At 42.9% G+C, this 19,662-nt stretch overlaps 1 protein-coding gene across 1 annotated transcript in view; it reads left to right on the top strand.

Moving 5' to 3' along the window:
* CORIN (corin, serine peptidase) overlaps positions 1 to 19,662 on the top strand; it is a 1,570,916-nt gene that overhangs the window by 1,350,599 nt on the left and 200,655 nt on the right. Inside the window, exon 15 of the mRNA XM_085642146.1 lies at positions 8,641 to 8,751. Within this exon, the coding sequence (XP_085498272.1) occupies positions 8,641 to 8,751 (111 nt within the window). The remainder of the gene's footprint in view (positions 1 to 8,640; positions 8,752 to 19,662) is intronic.

The following is a 19,662-nucleotide window of genomic DNA, read 5'->3' on the forward strand; positions in this document are numbered from 1 at the left end:
AATAGAAGGCAGTGCATCTCACTGGGAGCCTTTAAACCCTCCAGGCCTAGGTGGGTTGGCAAAGGGGTACCGCAGGGGTCATGTCTGATTGCTACATTGTTTAATATGTATGTGGCCCCCTAGCCAAAGTCATTAGAGCATATGGGTTTGATACCGTGTCTTATGCGGGTGATACACAGTTGGTAATTTCTGTCTATGGAGACTTTAACAAAGTGAAGTTCAGCTTCATGGCTGGAATGAAACCTATTTCAGGGGGGATGTTAGATAACTTTCTCCAGCCGAATCCAGGAAAAACAGAGATTATTTTGTTTGGTAAAGCCCAAGATCTGTGGGCTCTGAATTGGTGGCCACCAGATCTAGGCAAGGCGAGAGGAGAGGGGTTTGGCCTGGTGACAGGTACCCCAGCAGGGACGAAGAGCTATGCGCTGCCCTGGTATGTGGAACTGCGGGTATTGCCCATCCCTCTGAGTGACGGAGGGGAAGTTGCTGCAAAGTTATGCCCTGGATGCCATGGGTTGAGGGCTTGGGCGATGGATATGGAAAAGGGGCCTGCTGGCACTTTTTGCATTCCGAAGTGTTGCCAATTGTTTTATTGCTTGCACAATCCTTGAGATGTTTTGCTGATCTTATGTACTGTATTCTCAGAACAATAATGCCTTGAACTGATTTTACAAGTGCATTCTGATGTGTGGCACTGTAATGGGTGGAGACAACTATTTTTAATGCCTGTACAATCGTTGAACTGCTTTGCTAAAGCTTATGTCCTGTATCCTCATAACTATGTATGGCCGATCTTACTGTATTCTCATAACAATGATGTATGTTTAACTATGGTTATCATTCCTCACCGATGCAATGTGATGCAATGTGATGGGAGAGGAGTTGGCCTAACAGCTAGGGTGGTCAACCTCGAATCTGGAGAACTGGGTTTGAGTCTTGGCAATGACGCTGAACATCCTGTGATTCTGGGCAAATCATTTAATCTCCCCGTGCCTAACAAAAAAATGAATGTGTCCTCATGCAACGCAACTGGTGCTATGTAAAGTGCTCTGATACCTGATACCAGGTCAAGTTCGCGCTATATAAAAAAACTCCGTAACTCCGTAAGGATCCTATTCCCAGTAGGATAGCAAAAAACTTCAGAGATAAGGTGGACCAGGAAATAAATATGAGGGAGCAGGTTCTATCTACCAGAGGCACTTGCTTTTCCACATTACGCCTACTAAAGAAAGCCCTGCCATTTCTTCCTTTGACAGCCAGAAAGAGGCTCTTATGGTAAATTGCCGGATTACAGAAATGCATTACTGGCTTCTGTCAACTAGTCACTAAGTACAAGTAGTGGTAACCAGCCACCCAGAATACCTTTGACTCCTCTTCTATTACACTGGTTGACAGTTAAGATAAGAATAATTTTCAAAATGTGTTGCTTAACCTATAAAGCTCTGCAGGGAAAAGGGCCCCAATACCTCTGTCAGAAGCTCAGGCGCTATCATCCCACTAGGACTCTGCGTTCCAGTGATAAGGAGTGTCTTTTGATACCACGCATTCGACGATCTAGATGTGATTGCAGAGCCTTTTCCTATTTGGCTCCCACCTTCTGGAATAATTTACCTTTACTCTCCGAACTTACCTTGACTACAGTAACTACAGGAAAGCACTAAAAACAGAACTATTCTAGTTCCCACACTCAGTTTGGAGTTGACTGAGCGCCGAGATACCCCTGTGGGGGTGATTCGTACGCAATATCAAATTGTTATCATTAAGGGTTCCTTAATTCTCCCCATATATAGCTTCGTCAAAGATAAAAACGTAAATTAGAAGCCAAATATAGTAATTCAGGCATACACACAGGCTGAATGACTTCTCCAACATATCATTTTGAAGCCTAGACATCTCAGGAACACTGTGAGGAGAACTTATATAAATTGTTTAGCGCAGCCATGCAAAGATTAAAATAAGCGTATGAGGCCGAAGAGACCAGCATGTAGGCACCATTTATGAAGAGAAATACAAAGTAGCAGACCAGGAGCATGGGAAAGGTTTATGGCAGAAAGTACCTCAGAAGTATGTGCAGCACTGAGGAGAAAACATCCATTGAGGCAAAAATCAAAATGGTGGTCGTAAAAATACTCGCTTGGAATGAAGCGCTAAAAATAGCTGAAAACGGTTTAAATACACGAAGAAAAGCCAATAGTTCACGTCAGGAGGTGTTCCATTTCTTGAAGACTGCCTTTTGTTCAGCGCAGGATGTCCATTTGCGCTTTAAAATGCATTGGTAACTCCGACACAGCAAGGATCTCTGAGTCTACGTGGCCATCTGAGGCAGCGTCCTAGCCACCCCTGAGGAACTAGGGACCTTTTAAGGAAGCAAATTTCCAGAATCTATAAATCCTGCAATTCGCTTAACACCAAACACCAGCACCGTATCTAGCCACCAAAAACACCTTTTATTTTGTAAAGGAGACACATTTCTTTCACAGGCTTCTCCCCCATCTTGAGGGAGAAAATCAAAATGGTTTTCAACAGAGAGAACAATTGAAAAGGAGAGTGAAATATATAATAGATATTACTCAATCAGAGCATTATGTAAAAGTTCCATATGTTGCAAAAAAAAGGATACATGTGGACATTGCAACATATGAAACTTTTACATAATGCTCTAATTGAGTAATATATATGATATATTTCACGCTCTTTTGCAATTGTTCTGTTCGCTTAAAGATTGATCATGGCTCCTAAGCAGTGTGGTTATGAAAAGTTTAGCAGAGGACATATATAATAGAGAAACATTACACTGGTGCGACACTGAATGGCCCACACTGCTATTTCTTAGTCATGATTTCACAGAGCTTTTAAATAGAGACTTCCTATTAGCTCTTTGTTGAAACCATTAACCATGAGAATCAACATGAACACCCAGATATAAAAAGGTGTTTGCCTTCTGTATGGACACCCACCTACATTGAAAAAAACACTTCTTTGCGGGCCTAAGGCTGCAGGACAGAATGGTCTTACTCAAGTTAGTTTGAAGGTCTAAGTCATTCATTTGACTGGCAAACACATCCAGTAATCTTTGGAGTCCCACTGCAGTTCTCAACGTTAGAACAGCATCTTCTGTGTAAAGTAAGATTGGGACAAAATGTTTACTGTTTTTCGGTAGATAAGTGCACTTTTTGAGAAGATGGTGTTCTAGATCATTAATGTTAAGAATGGACCCTTGTCTTACCCCTCTGCCAAAAGTATATCTTGTTAGTGCATTCACTGTTTAGCCTGTGTATGACTCAAACCGTGGCCTTGTCTCCTCATTATACACATAGTTTGGAATGTATAACACCGTCAAACACACTAGTAAGATCCATAAATGACAAATTCAATGTTCCCTGCCTGGCCTTAGTGTATTTTCCAGTTAAGAGATTTAAGGTTGAGTGCTCGATCAACGGTGCTCTTCCTTTTACTGAAACCATTCTGATTATCAGAGTGCAGGGACTAAGGCTGCAAAATAAGAGTAGAAATATTATTACAAATAATGCCGTTTTTGTTTGCTTACTTTATAAGTGGATTCCCGGATTAAGCGTGGCAGAATATATAGAGCAGCATTTCAGGTTAGGTGGGTTTCAGATATTTCTTTTTTTTTAAAGTGTGGCTATGACTGCTGTTACCTTATTGGCTGAAAAGGTAGCAAGCACATTAGATGATTTCCATTCTTTTGGTGACTAGGATTCATTTATATAGAGCGGATGATTCTTTGGTTTGTTTATTATTTGATAAGCTCAGATGAGGGTGGGAGTCACAAGAGAAGTAGACATTGCCTTCTGGTGAGGCTAACTTTATAACAGCATCTGATGTGCAGCTGTTGGTGCAAAAGGATTGGTAGCAGAAATGTATAAATACACCATCATCGCAGCGCAGATGAGACTCTGGATACAGATTATACATCTGCCATTCAAGAAGAAGCTAGGCCTTCCAGTCATGACAAGTACTTTTAGAGAAAAACACTTCTGAAGTTCATTTAAGAGAGGATTTCGGTTTTCCAGAGGCGAGGGTCGAGGTTGGTGACTTTCTGTTCCAACAGTGTAATAGACCTTCAAGGCATGTGCTTCCACTGGATGACAAAATAAGATTATTTATCCTGTATGAATGGTGTGAATTGTATTGTCTTATTGTTCCACGCTTCATGCAAATGATGTATTGTTTGGAAGAAGCAGATAAGGTTCTGCTACATGCTATCAAAAGAGACTCTTCACTAGCCACGCTCACTAGACACATTTCAGTCAATGGGAAAGAATGTACCTTAGTTGATCAAGAGGATAAACGAATAGAGCGCGCGATAAACAAGGCATACACTGGAAACAATCTAGCTTTAACAGCTGGAAAGTATGCAGCTTTTACAATAAAATGTTTGGTTAAAGATTTCAAATTTGTTGCCAGACCAATGGAGGAAGTTGAAAATTGCTCAGGTTTGTTGGTGGAAATGGAACAGCAAGCACATTTCCTCTCCATAATTGGATCTGATGGGATCTAAGATTGAACAACTGCATCAGGAGCATCCGTTCTGGCAAGAATACCATTACGGATGAGGCACTTGAAGGCTCTAGAGCTCTCAAAGATAGGAAGCACACTCTGCCCTGCAAACAGAAACTGGGGTTTGGGCAAAAATGCGTCTCACTCCAGAAACTTTTTAAGGAGCAAGGTCTTCCAATCTCAGAAGGAAAAGAAGAAATCATCTTCTGGACAGACATCCACCAATCAGAATAAAAAAACTAAATAATAGAGAGCCAGGTGGAAGGTATATCCAAGGTCTGCTTGCAACATGGGAGTCAGATATTTCGGATAAATGGATATTTAGTCAGATATTTCGGACCAATGGATCTTTGATATTGATCGCAATAGGTATTTTATATACTTTGTCTCCACACCGCCAGAGCGGTAATGGAGCCTTACACCTGTTTCAAGAAATATTGCATGTAGCATTTGGTTGCCACATTGTCTGTTCTGATTAATCTAGCTTTGCTCATCAGGCAGGAAGCAAACCCCAACAATGTTAGATGGATAGTTTGAAACTCTTTCCAGCTCAAGAAACATCTCTTCTATTGCTCTGACCGAAGATTCTGCAAACTCTTGTTTTCTGCAATTGCGCCATAACAAAGCCCACTGGCATTTGTTATTTCTATAATTGAAGAGAGAAGCCTCCCCACTGTAGATGTGATCCTCTATATCATGGTATATAAAAAGCCTATTCTACTATTCCTTCCCTCAAAAACCAACAGCCAATCTTGCTTTCCTGGTTAAAAATGGCCTGTCTCCTAACACTTCCTAACATCCATTCTTTTCCAAGATGCTTGAATGGCTTGTATACAAATAACCTAAACTCTGTCTCTAAATTGACAACCTATTCAACCATCTTCTGTCTAGATTCTAGGCATTACACTTCACAGAGACTGGTCTCACACACTTGTCAACATGTTTGATCAACCTTCTGTCCCTAGCCGTCATGTGCATAGCACTAATGTGTTCCTCATCTAATTTATTTGACTGCTAATTTTCAGTCTTTTAATGCTCCCTGGGTACACCCACAGACGTGGTAAGAGTCTGGGCTGGGTCCTCTCCCCATTTTTTTACCAATTTCTATCTCCATACGTGACTTCCTGACTACTTGATAGGGATGTATGACGTTACAACGCACACTTTTACAACGCATGCACTTACAACGCATTTTTTACAACGCAAAATCCATTACAACGCACTACACTTACAACGCATGACACTACAACGCATTTTTAAAAACTACCTTTACAACGCATACCATTACAACGCATAATATTAAATTGCATTTAAGGTAAGTATTAGATAGTATAGGGGTAAAAATTACTATTCTAACTCCAGGGGGTGCAACAGTAGGGTAAGTGTTGGATAGTATAGGGGTAAAAATTACTATTCTAACTCCAGGGGGTGCAACAGTAGGGTAAGTGTTGGATAGTATAGGGGTAAAAATTGCTATTCTAACTCCAGGGGGTGCAACAGTAGGGTAAGTGTTGGATAGTATAGGGGTAAAAATTGCTATTCTAACTCCAGGGGGTGCAACAGTAGGGTAAGTGTTGGATAGTATAGGGGTAAAAATTACTATTCTAACTCCAGGGGGTGCAACAGTAGGGTAAGTGTTGGATAGTATAGGGGTAAAAATTACTATTCTAACTCCAGGGGGTGCAACAGTAGGGTAAGTGTTGGATAGTATAGGGGTAAAAATTACTATTCTAACTCCAGGGGGTGCAACAGTAGGGTAAGTGTTGGATAGTATAGGGGTAAAAATTACTATTCTAACTCCAGGGGGTGCAACAGTAGGGTAAGTGTTGGATAGTATAGGGGTAAAAATTACTATTCTAACTCCAGGGGGAGGGTAAGTGTCGGATAGTATAGGGGTAAAAATTACTATTCTAACTCCAGGGGGTGCAACAGTAGGGTAAGTGTTGGATAGTATAGGGGTAAAAGTTACTATTCTAACTCCAGGGGGTGCAACAGTAGGGTAAGTGTTGGATAGTATAGGGGTAAAAATTACTATTCTAACTCCAGGGGGTGCAACAGTAGGGTAAGTGTTGGATAGTATAGGGGTAAAAATTACTATTCTAACTCCAGGGGGTGCAACAGTAGGGTAAGTGTTTGATAGTATAGGGGTAAAAATTACTATTCTATCTCCAGGGGGTGCAACAGTAGGGTAAGTGTTGGATAGTGTAGTGTAATATTATGCGTTGTAATGGTAGGCGTTGTAATGGAATGCGTTGTAAAGGTAGTTTTTAAAAATGCGTTGTAGTGTCATGCGTTGTAAGTGTAGTGCGTTGTAATGGATTTTGCGTTGTAAAAAATGCGTTGTAAGTGTAGTGCGTTGTAAAAGTTGCGTTGTAAAGGTTGTTCCCCCTTGATAGCCGACCTCCAATCACATATTCCAAGGCCCTACTAAACAGAGAACATACATTTCCCTGCTTCTGTAGCTCCATCTTGTCCAACCAGTTCTGTTGCCCCTTGAAGCTTTAACTCTTACTACTGCTGAAAGAAATTGTAGTCTGTTGTTCAACTCTGGTTTGTCCATAGATTACTTTTTCACCACCATCTCCGGGAAGTTCTAGATACTGAACATTGGTCAAAGGTGCACAATCTCTTTATCCAGATAGGCAATTCCACATCCCGCGAAATTATGTATGGGATGCAGTGGGGACATCCTCATTGACCTGACGCAATATTCATATTCCATTTTAAACAACGTAATCAAATTTGCAGCACAAGATATCGTCACTTCCCCAGGCACACACCTGTCTTGTACTGCCCTTAGTTGTGCTGTCATAATAATACCTAACCATGCATTATAAGGCTACCCATGGCCCCACTGGTCCATACCTTGTCTGGAATCTTGTTCTCCCTTCCAATTCTGCCATCCACCAACAACCTCTTTCTCTAAGTACCCAGATCAAACTGCTGTTCATTCAATTTCAGATCATTCACTCTGCTCAGCCCCATGTTTGCATCTGTCACTGTCCTGAACTCCCTACCTTCCAACATTCAAACATAAGTAGAGGCACTCCTGATGCACCAGAGAATCAACACAACTGCCACTCCAATATCCCAAGTGCATCTGCACCTGCTACCACGTTTTTACAGACCTCTCAACCTGGTATATTTGTACATTCCGCAAAATGTTAAGTGTTGCACTGTCATTGTTCTTCATCTTTGTTACCACCCACTGTCTGAACACCACTCCTAAGTGTACCCACCCAAATCATAGACATCCTCCTGTAACGAATTGTACTGTACTGTAGATCTTTGATGTAAAAATATTCGGCTTACTAAATGCAAATAAACACAAAATACAAATGTCACCACTTACGTAGTTTATGTTATTCGATTATTGATTTTCTTTCTTTTTCAAATTTTTACGAAAGCTTGGAAGAGTGTATCTTGTGTAGTTTCCCAGCATAGGTGATTTTTTTCCAGGAAGTAATGAAACAATTCACATTCCTTCTGCACTTTGCATTTATTATTCCGTTTGACTTGTGATCTCCAGCTGCTGTCCTTGTTGAGTACCCTCATGTAATAGTTGCCCATTTTTTCTAAGTGGCGTTAGCCAAGACCTTATGATTTCAACCAAAGTTATCATGTACCTACTTTTTGCCAGCCTTCTTCATCCATTGGTCTGTTATATTGCTGTTCATATTTTTCTTCTGCTCCGTACAGCATTCTGCACGGGGCAGTGGGTCGGTCCACCTCAGCCAGTGGCTAACTTAACTGACGCAGTATAACCACAAGCAACGTAGTCCCTTCTACGACAACTTGTGCCTTTTGAGACCCAAACATATTTTTGCTTCTATCCCATGTTTTCATTTTTAGATTGAGGACAAGGCCCCTTCCCCAGCAGTAAGGGTTTATATAAAGTACAACAAAACGCGCACGTACAAAGTCAAAAGGCTGGCAACCAATGCCTGACCTACAACGTTTACCAATGCTCGTTCTCTTTGGGCGTATTAAAATCACCATGGACGCTACTGTTTGCAGATTACATTTTTTAGGAACAGAAGCATTTAAATGATGTTTTGCAGGCTGATTTATCAAATGTTTCTTTCTTCTTCTTTATCTCTTTTCTCAATGTCTATGCAGCTTTCTGCAACGATGAAGAGCATGAGTGTGCCAATCATGATTGTATACCGAAGACACTGTGGTGCAATGGGCAAGTCGACTGTGCAGACAGCTCAGATGAGTGGAAATGTGGTAGGCATTTAAAATACTGCTCTTTGATTTGCTCAATTTGTTAACAACTGCTTATAAAAGATTATGACAAAGTTGAATTAAAGTGAGTATTGTATTCAGCACAAATAAGTTATATTAACAATAAAGTAAAAAGAAAACCTTTCCAAACTGGTCTCCTCAGGAGGTCTCAGTATTAATGTTTTCTATAGGAAAGTAATAGCATTGCTCCACAGTATTACATCCAAGCACCAGGAATGGATGAATAGCATGATTCCTGTAGTGCAGAATTAACTTGGACAATGTGGACATTTTTTATTGACTCCTCTGGCTCTATAGTTATCTGCCTTCTGGGTTTGAAATGTTTTATAGATTCTCTAGAATGCAGCCGGGGATAGGCTTTCTAGACACCCGGGAACTAAAGACTTTGTCAACATGCCAAAGCAAGATAGCATGCCATTTGTTTTGCAACCACTCAACAAACTATTGAGCAGTGCTTGAGTGAGATGTGTTTCAAGGAACGATCCATCTTGTGAAGTATCAGAGAGATGATTAGTGGTACCCAAACCCTCTGCATGAAGACAGGGACACCCAGGAACACTAGGAAACAATGGATACATTTTAAAGATGTCTTTTAAAACATAGTTCTATCCTAGTGCACACAATAGGAATTGTAATTATAATAAAAAGATACAGAATAGTATCTGCAACTTTAATGAATAATCTGAACAGAAGAAAATATTCTACCATATTGGCTGTTTAGCTTTATATCAATCCTTCCCTCGTAACTGGGAGTCCCTAAGCTTATTCGAGTTTCAAAGATGGCATCCCTTCATACCTGTTTTGCATACTGAAGTTATTGGTCATTGTTGGACCTGACATCCTTGGTGTGGTTTTCTCCAACCGTTTGCCTTCAATCCTCCTGTTTTTGGTGGCCTTAGGACTCTGAGCAATTTACTACAGCTAAGCAGTGCTAAAGTGCATACGCTCTCTCCTTTAAATACGTTAACTTTAGATTTCACCCAATTACATATTTAAAGTACTTGTAAGTCCTTAGGAAAGTGGTACTAGTGGGCCTGCAGCACTAATTGTGTCACTGACTTGGGTAGGCTTTTAAACATGTCTCAGGTCTAGGCATTGCAGCCTATGACTGCTGTTTTGACCTGGCAAAATAAACCTTTCTACCAGGCCTAAACCTTCCTTTTTAATACATATGTCACCACTAAGGTAGGCCTTAAACAGCCCATAGGGCAGGGTGTAATGTATTTAAACGTTTGGGCATGTAATTTTAACTTTTATGTGTCCTGGTAGTAAAAAACTCTTGAATTAGTTTTTCACTGCTGCAAGGCCTTCCTCTCCCCTAGGATATCATTGGGTTACCCTATTGCATTTAATAAATGGTAATTTTCAATTGAGAGCAGGTAGGAAAGACGAATTTGGCCGCTAAAGAATTGTAAATTAAAACCCTCTTTAATGGTAAAGTTAGATTTTGAGGTCACAATTCAGAAAATACCACTTCTTCAAAATTGTCATTTTCTTTTCCCAACAATTTGGTGTCTGTAGCCTGTATCCTGGGTCACATGATTCGGTGTGGCTGGCAGTTGGTTTTTGTGTATTACTCCCAGACAGTGAAACAAAGGGGGGATAGCAGGCGGAGCTGTCACCTACCACACTTGCAGATCACAAAGGCTTGTCCCCAGCACACTCATAAAGGTTTTTAGTCGCCTTCACAGCGCGCATGCGCTGCCTAGGAGGAGACCTTTAGGAATCGATTTGCCTTCTCTGCCTAAAACGTGCACGCTTTGCATTGCTTTCAATGGCAACGCGTGCACGTTTGGCGATTTCCTTGCGGGAGCGAGCTTTGAAACCATCTGTTTGTAATTAACTTTCAAACAGATGGTTCCTTCTGCTTGCTCCTGCAAGGGAAACAGGCGCAGGCCCCCTCCTCTCTCCCCTCCTCCTGCTGCCTCCTACTCTTCTCGTCTCGTTTTGTTGGTTTCTGGCCTTCTTGGTTTGTGGTGGAGCTGGCCCTCAGTGCTGGGGTTATTTCAGAAGTTCCTTTTGCATTCCAAACACATGACCGCTAAAGGGTTAACATCCTCCGTGCCTATGTGTCATGACCCACAGCACCGGTTTTGGAATGATAGAAATGTTCCTTTTGATGAAAGGTGAGAGCTTGGAGACGCAACAACTCCTAGTTGTACCTACCACCGTGCTGCAGGCCCCGTGTGATATGTGGCTTGGAATGTATCCCCCCGCTTCCTGTGTGACTGCGCCTGCGCGTAGACATGAATGGACCCGAGCCCTTGAAGGTAGGATTTTGGGGGAACTTTGTTCTGGTTACAGCTCAACAGTTCATCTCTGTGCGCACTCTTTATTTCAAGAAATACATCCATTACAGAGTACCACCTTTCAGTACACTTTCAAAACAGAGCTTACTTTATGGAACATTACCTCTCAATGCTAACAAATCCAGCCAGAGATGCCATAAGTGTATCCGTGAGCTCTCCCTCCCACGGCCATATGTAACGCCAAGAGTATAGTTTCATGCTAACCTTATCCGTGGCGTGTCACATGAACCGCCCACTCACATGGATAAGCTGGTCCTGGTCAATAATTAACATAGCGACAATGTTATCGTGTCATCGCGTTAATTCTCTCCGGGACCTCGGGCACCACACAGGTAAACCGTGACTCCACCCCCCCTCCATCCGCTCAGTTAATAGCTGCTGCCAGTGTCCCAGGGATGGTTTGGAGTGGCCTCACTCTTTTCTCTCATAATGGGTGCTTTTATGTCCTAATTGTATTTGTTTGAGTGCATTAGAGGGAGCCCGGTACTATATTGTTTCTACCCCATGGTTTAATATTTATTTAAAACCATTCATAAATGTTCTTGGGTGTCAGGGACTCTGCTTTCACTGCTATGGACGACGTGCCTTCTTATCTGCATGGAAACGCCCTCGCTTGGTTTGGTAGTTTTGATGAGGGCCAGTAGTCTAAATTTAATTCACCCTACAACTGAAATCATTTGGTTAGGGTGGTAATATAGTACATTCTGTGCAGCGACTGAGTGCGCGCCTGATAGTGACATGATAGCGAACTATTTGGAACTAGTGGTTCAGGCTGCCTTGTTTAAAATGTCAAGGTACATCTTGATAGCTAAGCTGCTGACTTTGATACTTGTAGGCATGGGTTCTAAATCCCAATGTAAACATGTAATAAAAATGATGTGATTTAAGGAAAATCTCCACCTCTGATTGATACTTCTTCTCTCAGATTCCTTACCTTGCAAATCTCCTTATGCAGCAGACTGGATGTGAAACCTATTGCAGTAGCTACTTCGCACTAGTAGGTGGTGCCATTGGCATCTGACATAGCTCCATCCCACCTTTGGACATGACAGCATGGAGGCGCATATAGGTGCCACCCCTATACGCTTACATCTGTTCCTCTCTTGATGCACCTTTTTAGGTAGTTCACCTCTAACTGATTTATCTCAAATTGATTTTCCAGTATGCAGGGACGTGCAGGACCGTGAAAAAGGTGAGTGAAAACAAAAGCCAATAGGTCTTGCCTTAGGGAACTTATAAGTGTTTAGCCATGCAACAGTTGATGTTGTTGCACCAAGGATATTGTGCTGCATAAATAAATACTTATAAAGTCCCAAAATAGAGACCTATTGGCTATTGCACCTTGAACACAAGACCACCAAAGTGACTCCAATGGCTAGTTGGCTGGCCTCTTGATCAGAGCACCTGGACTCTGTCTGCTGTGAGTCCTCCCCCCCACCCCCAAGTGCTGCCACACAGTCCTGGACCCTTGGAAGTGGGCTTGAGGGGCTCTACCACTCCAGCTGTGGTCTTTTGGGCAAAACAGATCCAGTGTGAATCATCTCCTTGCAGGTCCGCATCGGAACCGCTATTGCGTGATGCATTCCCTACACAGGACCCTGCAGCTCTTTGGAACCGCCACTGCATAACTCCTCCTCAACGCAGGACCTCAAATCATAGACCCACAGTTCCCCAAAATCACCACTGCACAACGCATCCTTAATGCAGGACCTCGTATCACAGCACGCAGCTCATCGGAACCACTGCTGCATGATGCATCCTAAACACGGGATCCCGCAATGGTCCTCAACCAGGATTTATGTAGTGTGCCTGACTTGGGCCTTGTATCTGTCCTGCACTCCATCGTGGTCAGTCTGAACTTGTGACTTTGTCCTGGTGCGACCAGATAACCACAGTTGGTGCTTTGTCCTTTTAGACTCTATTTTTATCTAAACCTTTAAAAGTGCATATCTACTGATTGGACTTTTGTCACTTTGGTGTCAAATAATCTATTAAAAGGTACTCTACTTGACCAGATTGGTGTGGGTTTTTTCTTGTATTGAGATTTCAATGCATTACTGTTCGAAGTACTTCATAAATACATTGCACATTACCTCTAAGTTAAGCCTGACTGCTTTTGTGCCAAGCTACAGAGGGTTAAGCACAGGTTAATTTGGGGTTTGCTTGTGCTTCACCCTCAATAGAATTGTGGTTTCTGCTGAGTAGTATTTCACCCCCCTCAACCGGTAACCTGATTCCCTACATTCAATATAATAGGATAGTCTGCTCTTCCCATCTGCATTGGGAGGAAGGCTGATAAGCCTCCAGCAACTAAAGGTTAAATGTGACTCCCTTTAGCCTTCAGCAAAAGTAGGTGAAGTGGTTCTGTATAGTCTATTTTGTCTCTGTCTTCTGGCGTGAATTACCTCTGTCCCACTTCACAGTCTGCTCATAATTTATATAGCATTATCAGCCCATTGTTGAATCTTTTAGGATAAACAATTACCAGAAAATTGCCTAATGGTCTTTCACTTATTTTCATTCTATGAATATGTGTTCTTTGAACAGTTGTGAACAAAAAATGAAACACTAGCTTTCATGAAACCTTGTTCATAATCCAGCAAAAATTATTCTAGAAAACAGTTTAGATTAAATAATTTGTCATTAACAAACATGCATTCTATATTTATCTTATCTATGTAAATGAGTAACAAATGTAATTTAATAAGGGGGATGCCTAGAAGAGGAAAACATGATATTTCTAGCAGGTTTACCAGACTCGTTTTTTTTTAGTTTCTTTGGATAGATTGACAGAATGTGATGCTTGACAATCAGTAGCTGCCGCTTGGTGTAAGAAAGTTCTCACATGGTTAAAAAAAAGGAATGCAAACATGTGCACACTTTTGAACAGTTCTTGCCCCATTAGAAAAAGTCTAAATAAAATCTGGGGTATAAACTTAGTTTATATCATATCACCAAATAAAATCATCCTTAACAATGCAAATTGCTACCAGCACCAAGCAATGCTTGATTTGAGCTGGTGGTTTCCGGTGCTCGGCAACGGAACGTAGTTGTCAGCACTGGCATTTATGACAGTCTGCCACATGGTGGCGCTGGCTGCCTAAATTAGGGGATGTGACCAACTACAGCTGCTTATTAATTCAATACACATTAACAGTGTTTAATAAGTACCAAACAAATCATTCTTAGAGCATTCTTAGAGCATTGGGGGCCTGGAACAGTATGAACTGTCACACTTGTTAATACTGTCATTGGCGGCACTGGCAGGAGGATTGGATAGTGTAAGCTGCAGTGGGCTCTTGACGAGGGCCCTGGCACTTAATTTTTCACAAATTAAGCACTGCAAGGCACTAAAGGATTTAAATATTCAGCTAAACTACTTATATAGTGAAACTGAACAGATCCACGCACAAATGTTAGCACACAGATTAGACGATGACATGCAAAAGTATCGATCAATCAGCATTTGTAGAGCGCGGCACTGTCAGCCCCTGCTGCTACAGGTAAGAGCAGTGGGGCCAGGTGAGGGGGGATTTCGAGAGTCCACCACGAGGGAAAATTAATTATTTATTTAATTTTCCCTCATGGTTGCGCCTGGTCAGCCCTAGGGTTATCTGGGTGCTGAGGGTCGAAAAGCCAGGTCTTGAGCTTCTTTCTGAAGTCTGCCAGGAAGGGTGATGTTCTGATGTGAGAGGGTGTGGGGGGAGGTCAGGTCGTTCCAGGTCTTGCCAGCAATGAGAGAGAAAGAGCGGTTGCCACTGCTGCTGCAATGAATGTGGAAGGGCGAAAGAGGTGGAGCGCAGGTGTCTTGCGGGCAGGTAGAAGTTCAGTTGGTGATTGATGTAGGATGGTCCTTGGGTGTGTCTTCTGGATGGGGCCCCATTAGAGGTTTCTGAGGTGAGGTGTGATGCAAATCTATTTGGGGAGGTCCAGGATGAGTCTGGCCACGGTGTTCTATACGGTCTGGAGTCTTTTGAGGAGTTGAGTGGGGATTCCAGCATAGAGGGCATAGCCAGTCGAGGCGGCTGGCGACAAGGGCCTGCTTGACCAACCTCCTCCTGTTGTTGATTGGGATCCAGCTGAAGATTCTGCAGAGCATGCAGAGGGTATGGAAGCAATAGGAGGCAACTGCATTGACTTGTTGTTTCAAGGTCAGGTGGCTGTCGACGATGATGCCGAGGTTACGTGCATGATCTGTCCATGTGGGGCTGGGTCTGAGTTCTGCTGGCCACCAGCCGTTGTCCCATGCAGAGGTGTTATTCCCAAAGATCAGAACTTCTGTTTTGTCGGAGTTGAGTTTGAGGCAGCTGCCTTTCATCCATTTGGCCACGTCAGTCATGGCATTGCGGAAGTTGGTTTTGGCAGGATCCTTGGTCAGTGAGACGATGAGTTGAGTGCCTTCGATGTAGGAGATAATGTTGAGGCTGTGGGATCTGATGACGTCAGCGATGGGGGTCATGTAGATGTTGAACAGTGAGGTGATGAGGGATGATCCTTGGGGAACGTTGCATGTGATGTCTTTGAGAGCAGAGATAAGTGGGGCAAACGGATGCTCTGTGTGCATCCTGGGAGGAAAGAAGCGATCCATTTGAGGGTGCGTTGCTGTGTTCCAACATTGTGTAGTCTGTCGATGAGGGTGGAGTGGGAGACGGTGTTGAATGCAGCTGCGAGGTTGAGGAGGATGAGGGGCACAGTTTTGCTGCAGTCAAGGAGAGATCTGATGTTGTCTATGGCGGCAATCAATGTGGTATCAGTGCTGTATTTGGCGTGTAATCCCAATTGTGAGCCGTCTAGTGGGTGGTTGAGTACAAGGTGTTTGGTGAGCTGTGGGTTGATGCCTTTTTGAGTACTTTGGCTGAGTAGGTGAGCATGGAGATTGGTTGGTAAATTTTAATGTCTCAAGGGTTGGCCAAGAGTTTCTTTAGGAGGGGTCTGACCTCTGCGTGTCTCCATCCATCAGGAAAGGTGGATGTGGAGATGGTGGTGTTGAGGATGCTGGTGAGCTCTGTGCTGACTGCGTTGGCTTTGAGGTTGAAGAGATGGTGGGGGGAGGGGTCAATGGGCACCCTGGAGTGGATAGATGCCATGATGGTTGAGGTGGTCTGCTTGGTGTTTGGAGACCAAGTGGAAATGGTTCAGCTGGTGTTTGCTGGTTGCTTGGTGGGTTGGGGGTCAAAGTTGTTATTGATAGTAGTCCACTTGCTTAGAGGTTCTTTATAGTCTCTGGGATCCGTGGGCTTCATTGCTGGCAACTGGGCTCTCCGGTCTCAGAAGTTTTAGTCCCTGTTCGAGGTCTTGACTGTTTTCTCAGAGCCTGTCCACTATAGAGCAATTGTAAAGAACCATCAGTATTTGATTTGTTTACATTAAGGATTACTATAATTGTTTAAAAAATATATATATTATTTTCTTTTGACTGCATGACACAACAACATCAAATAACTCAACAATGCTATAAGCCATTTAGAATTATACATAGAAACAGCAACTAGCTTTCATTTTTTTTAAATGCTATCCTATACCCGCACCCCCCCGTGCTACCCCCCACCTACAGAGGAAAAAACAAAGGCATGCAGGTAGGACACGGCAGCACATTGGAGATGCAAACTTGAAGCAGTGTAACATCTAGTTCTTACAATTCTCACTTAGTATATAGGTCCAGTTATTCCATATCCACTAAGGTGAAGTCAGGATTCTCCAGGAGGTAAGCAGCTAGTGGAGCCCAAAAATCCTTTTGTCTGGACGCCACTGGGATCTCTTCAGCAAATGTTTCGAGCTGCTCTTTACAATGTATAAGGCCACGAACCCACTTATCCAATGTAGGCACCACTTTTGTAGACCATTGCATTGCAACAGCAAGCTTTGCAAACAAGGTAGAGACAGCAACAATACATGATTTCTATAATTGGTTTTAAATCTCTTTCCTTCTGGAGGATGCAAAGTCCTGCAAATGGCAACTGATCTGTGTGACTGTTTTTTCTCATGATTGCCTCCCTAATGCTATAATCTGCTGGCTTCACTGCTATGTTTCTAGGTCAAGCTAAGGTGTTATTGGATTTTTCTCCACACTATAGACTCTAATGGTGGTAATATCCTCCTTCTGGGGGCTCTGCAATATTTTCGTGAAGATATTTTAAAGGCAAAGGTAGATATTTTCTCCTGCTCTCACCTCTATTAAGTTGAAAATGCAGATATTTTCTCTGGGATTTATTCTCAAACTCTTCACTTTTATCTTGAAACTGTTTGATCTGCTCTTTTAAATATACAGTGAAGATGTGGAAAAGCTGTTCTTTGGCTAGGTTTGATTTGAGCTGACTTGAGTTTCTGATTTAATGAGTGCATATCAGACCTGATATCTGCTTCAGTTCTCAGCATAGCAAGGCAAAAACAGCGTTTTATGTCTGCCTCATTTTAGGTCTACCACGCAGGCTTTTAGCACATCTGTAGTCTGGGACTTTTGTTTTCTGAGAGGCCATTGTGGGTGTTGTCATCACTGTTTACTGCTCTCTTAGTGCAAGATATTCGGAGATGCTTTTTGCTTTTATGACTTTTGCTTGTTTGGGCATGTGTGGAATCCTGCTGATTCCCCAATTGCAGGTAAGGGATCTCTAGTAATCAAACCTCCCTGACACTTTTGTAGATCTCTCTCAAGGCTGTCCCAACTGGGTCTCTCACTTTTTCTCCTGCTCCTAATGGCTCCTGTTGCACACCTCAAGGTATTCGACACCCCTGGGGTGTCCCTCTTCCATCTGCTTCTCAGAATCCATCCAGCCCATTTTCCCAATTTGGGCTACTGGATGGAGCGGGTGGACCGTCTATCACAGTGATCAAACCAGCGTTATTTCCTCCCTCCCACCCTAAAGATAACCATTTAGTAGTTTTCTTTGTGGGCCGGTCAACTCACCCTACTTCTTCAAGGAGGGTCTAATAGAGCTCACATGTCTTCCATTTCATGCAATTCTCATCTGGCGCAAGAGGGACTCCCCATTGCCTTGATGTTGCTGCTGTGTCATGGATGGGCGCTCCAAGATGTCCTGTTAGTTGTAGCTCAGAAGTGGGGTTACCCATGGAGGCAGGGTGCAGATCACCACTCAGGAGGGTAAATGGGCTGTCCTGATCTCCTGCATCAGGAGCTAAGGCGGAGGAGAGGTCGCCCCACAGTTTACTTTCTTCGCTCTCTTCCTCTGCAGGTCTGTGGCTCCTGGTTTTTCGATGTGATTGATCTGACCTTACCGATGTTGGAGAGCAATTATGTGGACATGAATTGCATTGAGACAGAGCAGGCCTGGTTTAAGGGCCTCGAGTGGTGCAGTGGTGTTACAGACCAATTACCATCTTCGGCTGACATATAGGAGGCCCTCCTGACATCATTTGAAAAAGGACAGCTGTGGGCCCTTTACTACTTGCCCTTAACTGCAGCCTATTGTACAGTGAACTGCCTTTAGAATGTGGCTGAGGTTTACAGAACAGCCTTAAAGAAGGTTTGCTGCTTTCAAAGCACAATCAGCAGACCAGGATTTGGGCTAGGTTATTATTAAAAAGGATCAACCTTGGGATATACAAGGACCATTCAATATCACGTCACAGCTATATATGACCCTTAGCGGAGCAGATTGCACAACATCTTCAATCAATCAAACATTTATAGAGCACGAAAAATCACCCATGAGTGTCTCGATGTGCTGGAGCTGTTTCTGCTGCGTGGAGGTTTAATCATTCAAACATCCAGGTCTTTAGTTCTCTTCTGAATTGCTCAGAACAGTCCCAGGATGCTTGTAGCCATTCCAGGGAGGACCTGGCATGGCAGCTCAGGCTGGTGTGTTCCCATGAGGAACAGGGTCAAGACTGATTTGCTTCTGGCTGGGTCCAAACTGGGGTGGCATGGTGATCAAAAGAACTATAGATTTAATCCAGATCTTTTGACTCCGGGTGAATGTTTAATTTGTTCAGCATTCCGTCCATCATTTGTTTGTGCAGCATTTTTCGCCCTAGTTGTGTGTGATGGGTATACCCAGACATAGGTCCCTTTCTTGCTCTGCCACTGGATTCAAGCTAGCCTGGCTAATGAGCAGCGTTACCTCAAAACCAGTTCCAGGAGGCTTGTTGTCAGTCCAGGGAGGACCTGGCTTGGTAGTTCGGTCTGGACTGTTCCCTTGAGAAGTAGGGTCAAGACTGATTTGCATATGGCTGCGTCCAAACTGGGGTGGCATATTGAGCAAAAGAACAAAGGATGTAACCCAAATCTCTTGACTGGGGGTGAATGTTTGATTCGTTCAACATTCCTTCCATTATTTTTTTGTGCAGCAAAGTTTCTGATATGGCATTGACTTTACGAAGTTCTGATGAAATTTCTGAAGATGGATTCATCCTCATGAGAAGCGACCAAGACGTAATGTTTGTTCTTTTGTAGAGATGCCTACAAAACTTCACCGAAATCTGTTTTCTTGCCATTTACAGGTCTTGCAAAAATATTGAACAGCTAGTATCTCCCATAGTCAAATAAGATCCTGCGTCCAGTAACTTTCACAGGCAAGAATAGATTAGTATGATTGGATGACCACTACAACTATGAATCCCACCCATC

This window comes from Triturus cristatus, chromosome 2_2 (genome assembly GCF_964204655.1).
Source record: "Triturus cristatus chromosome 2_2, aTriCri1.1, whole genome shotgun sequence".
NCBI classification, from domain to species: Eukaryota; Metazoa; Chordata; class Amphibia; order Caudata; family Salamandridae; genus Triturus; species Triturus cristatus.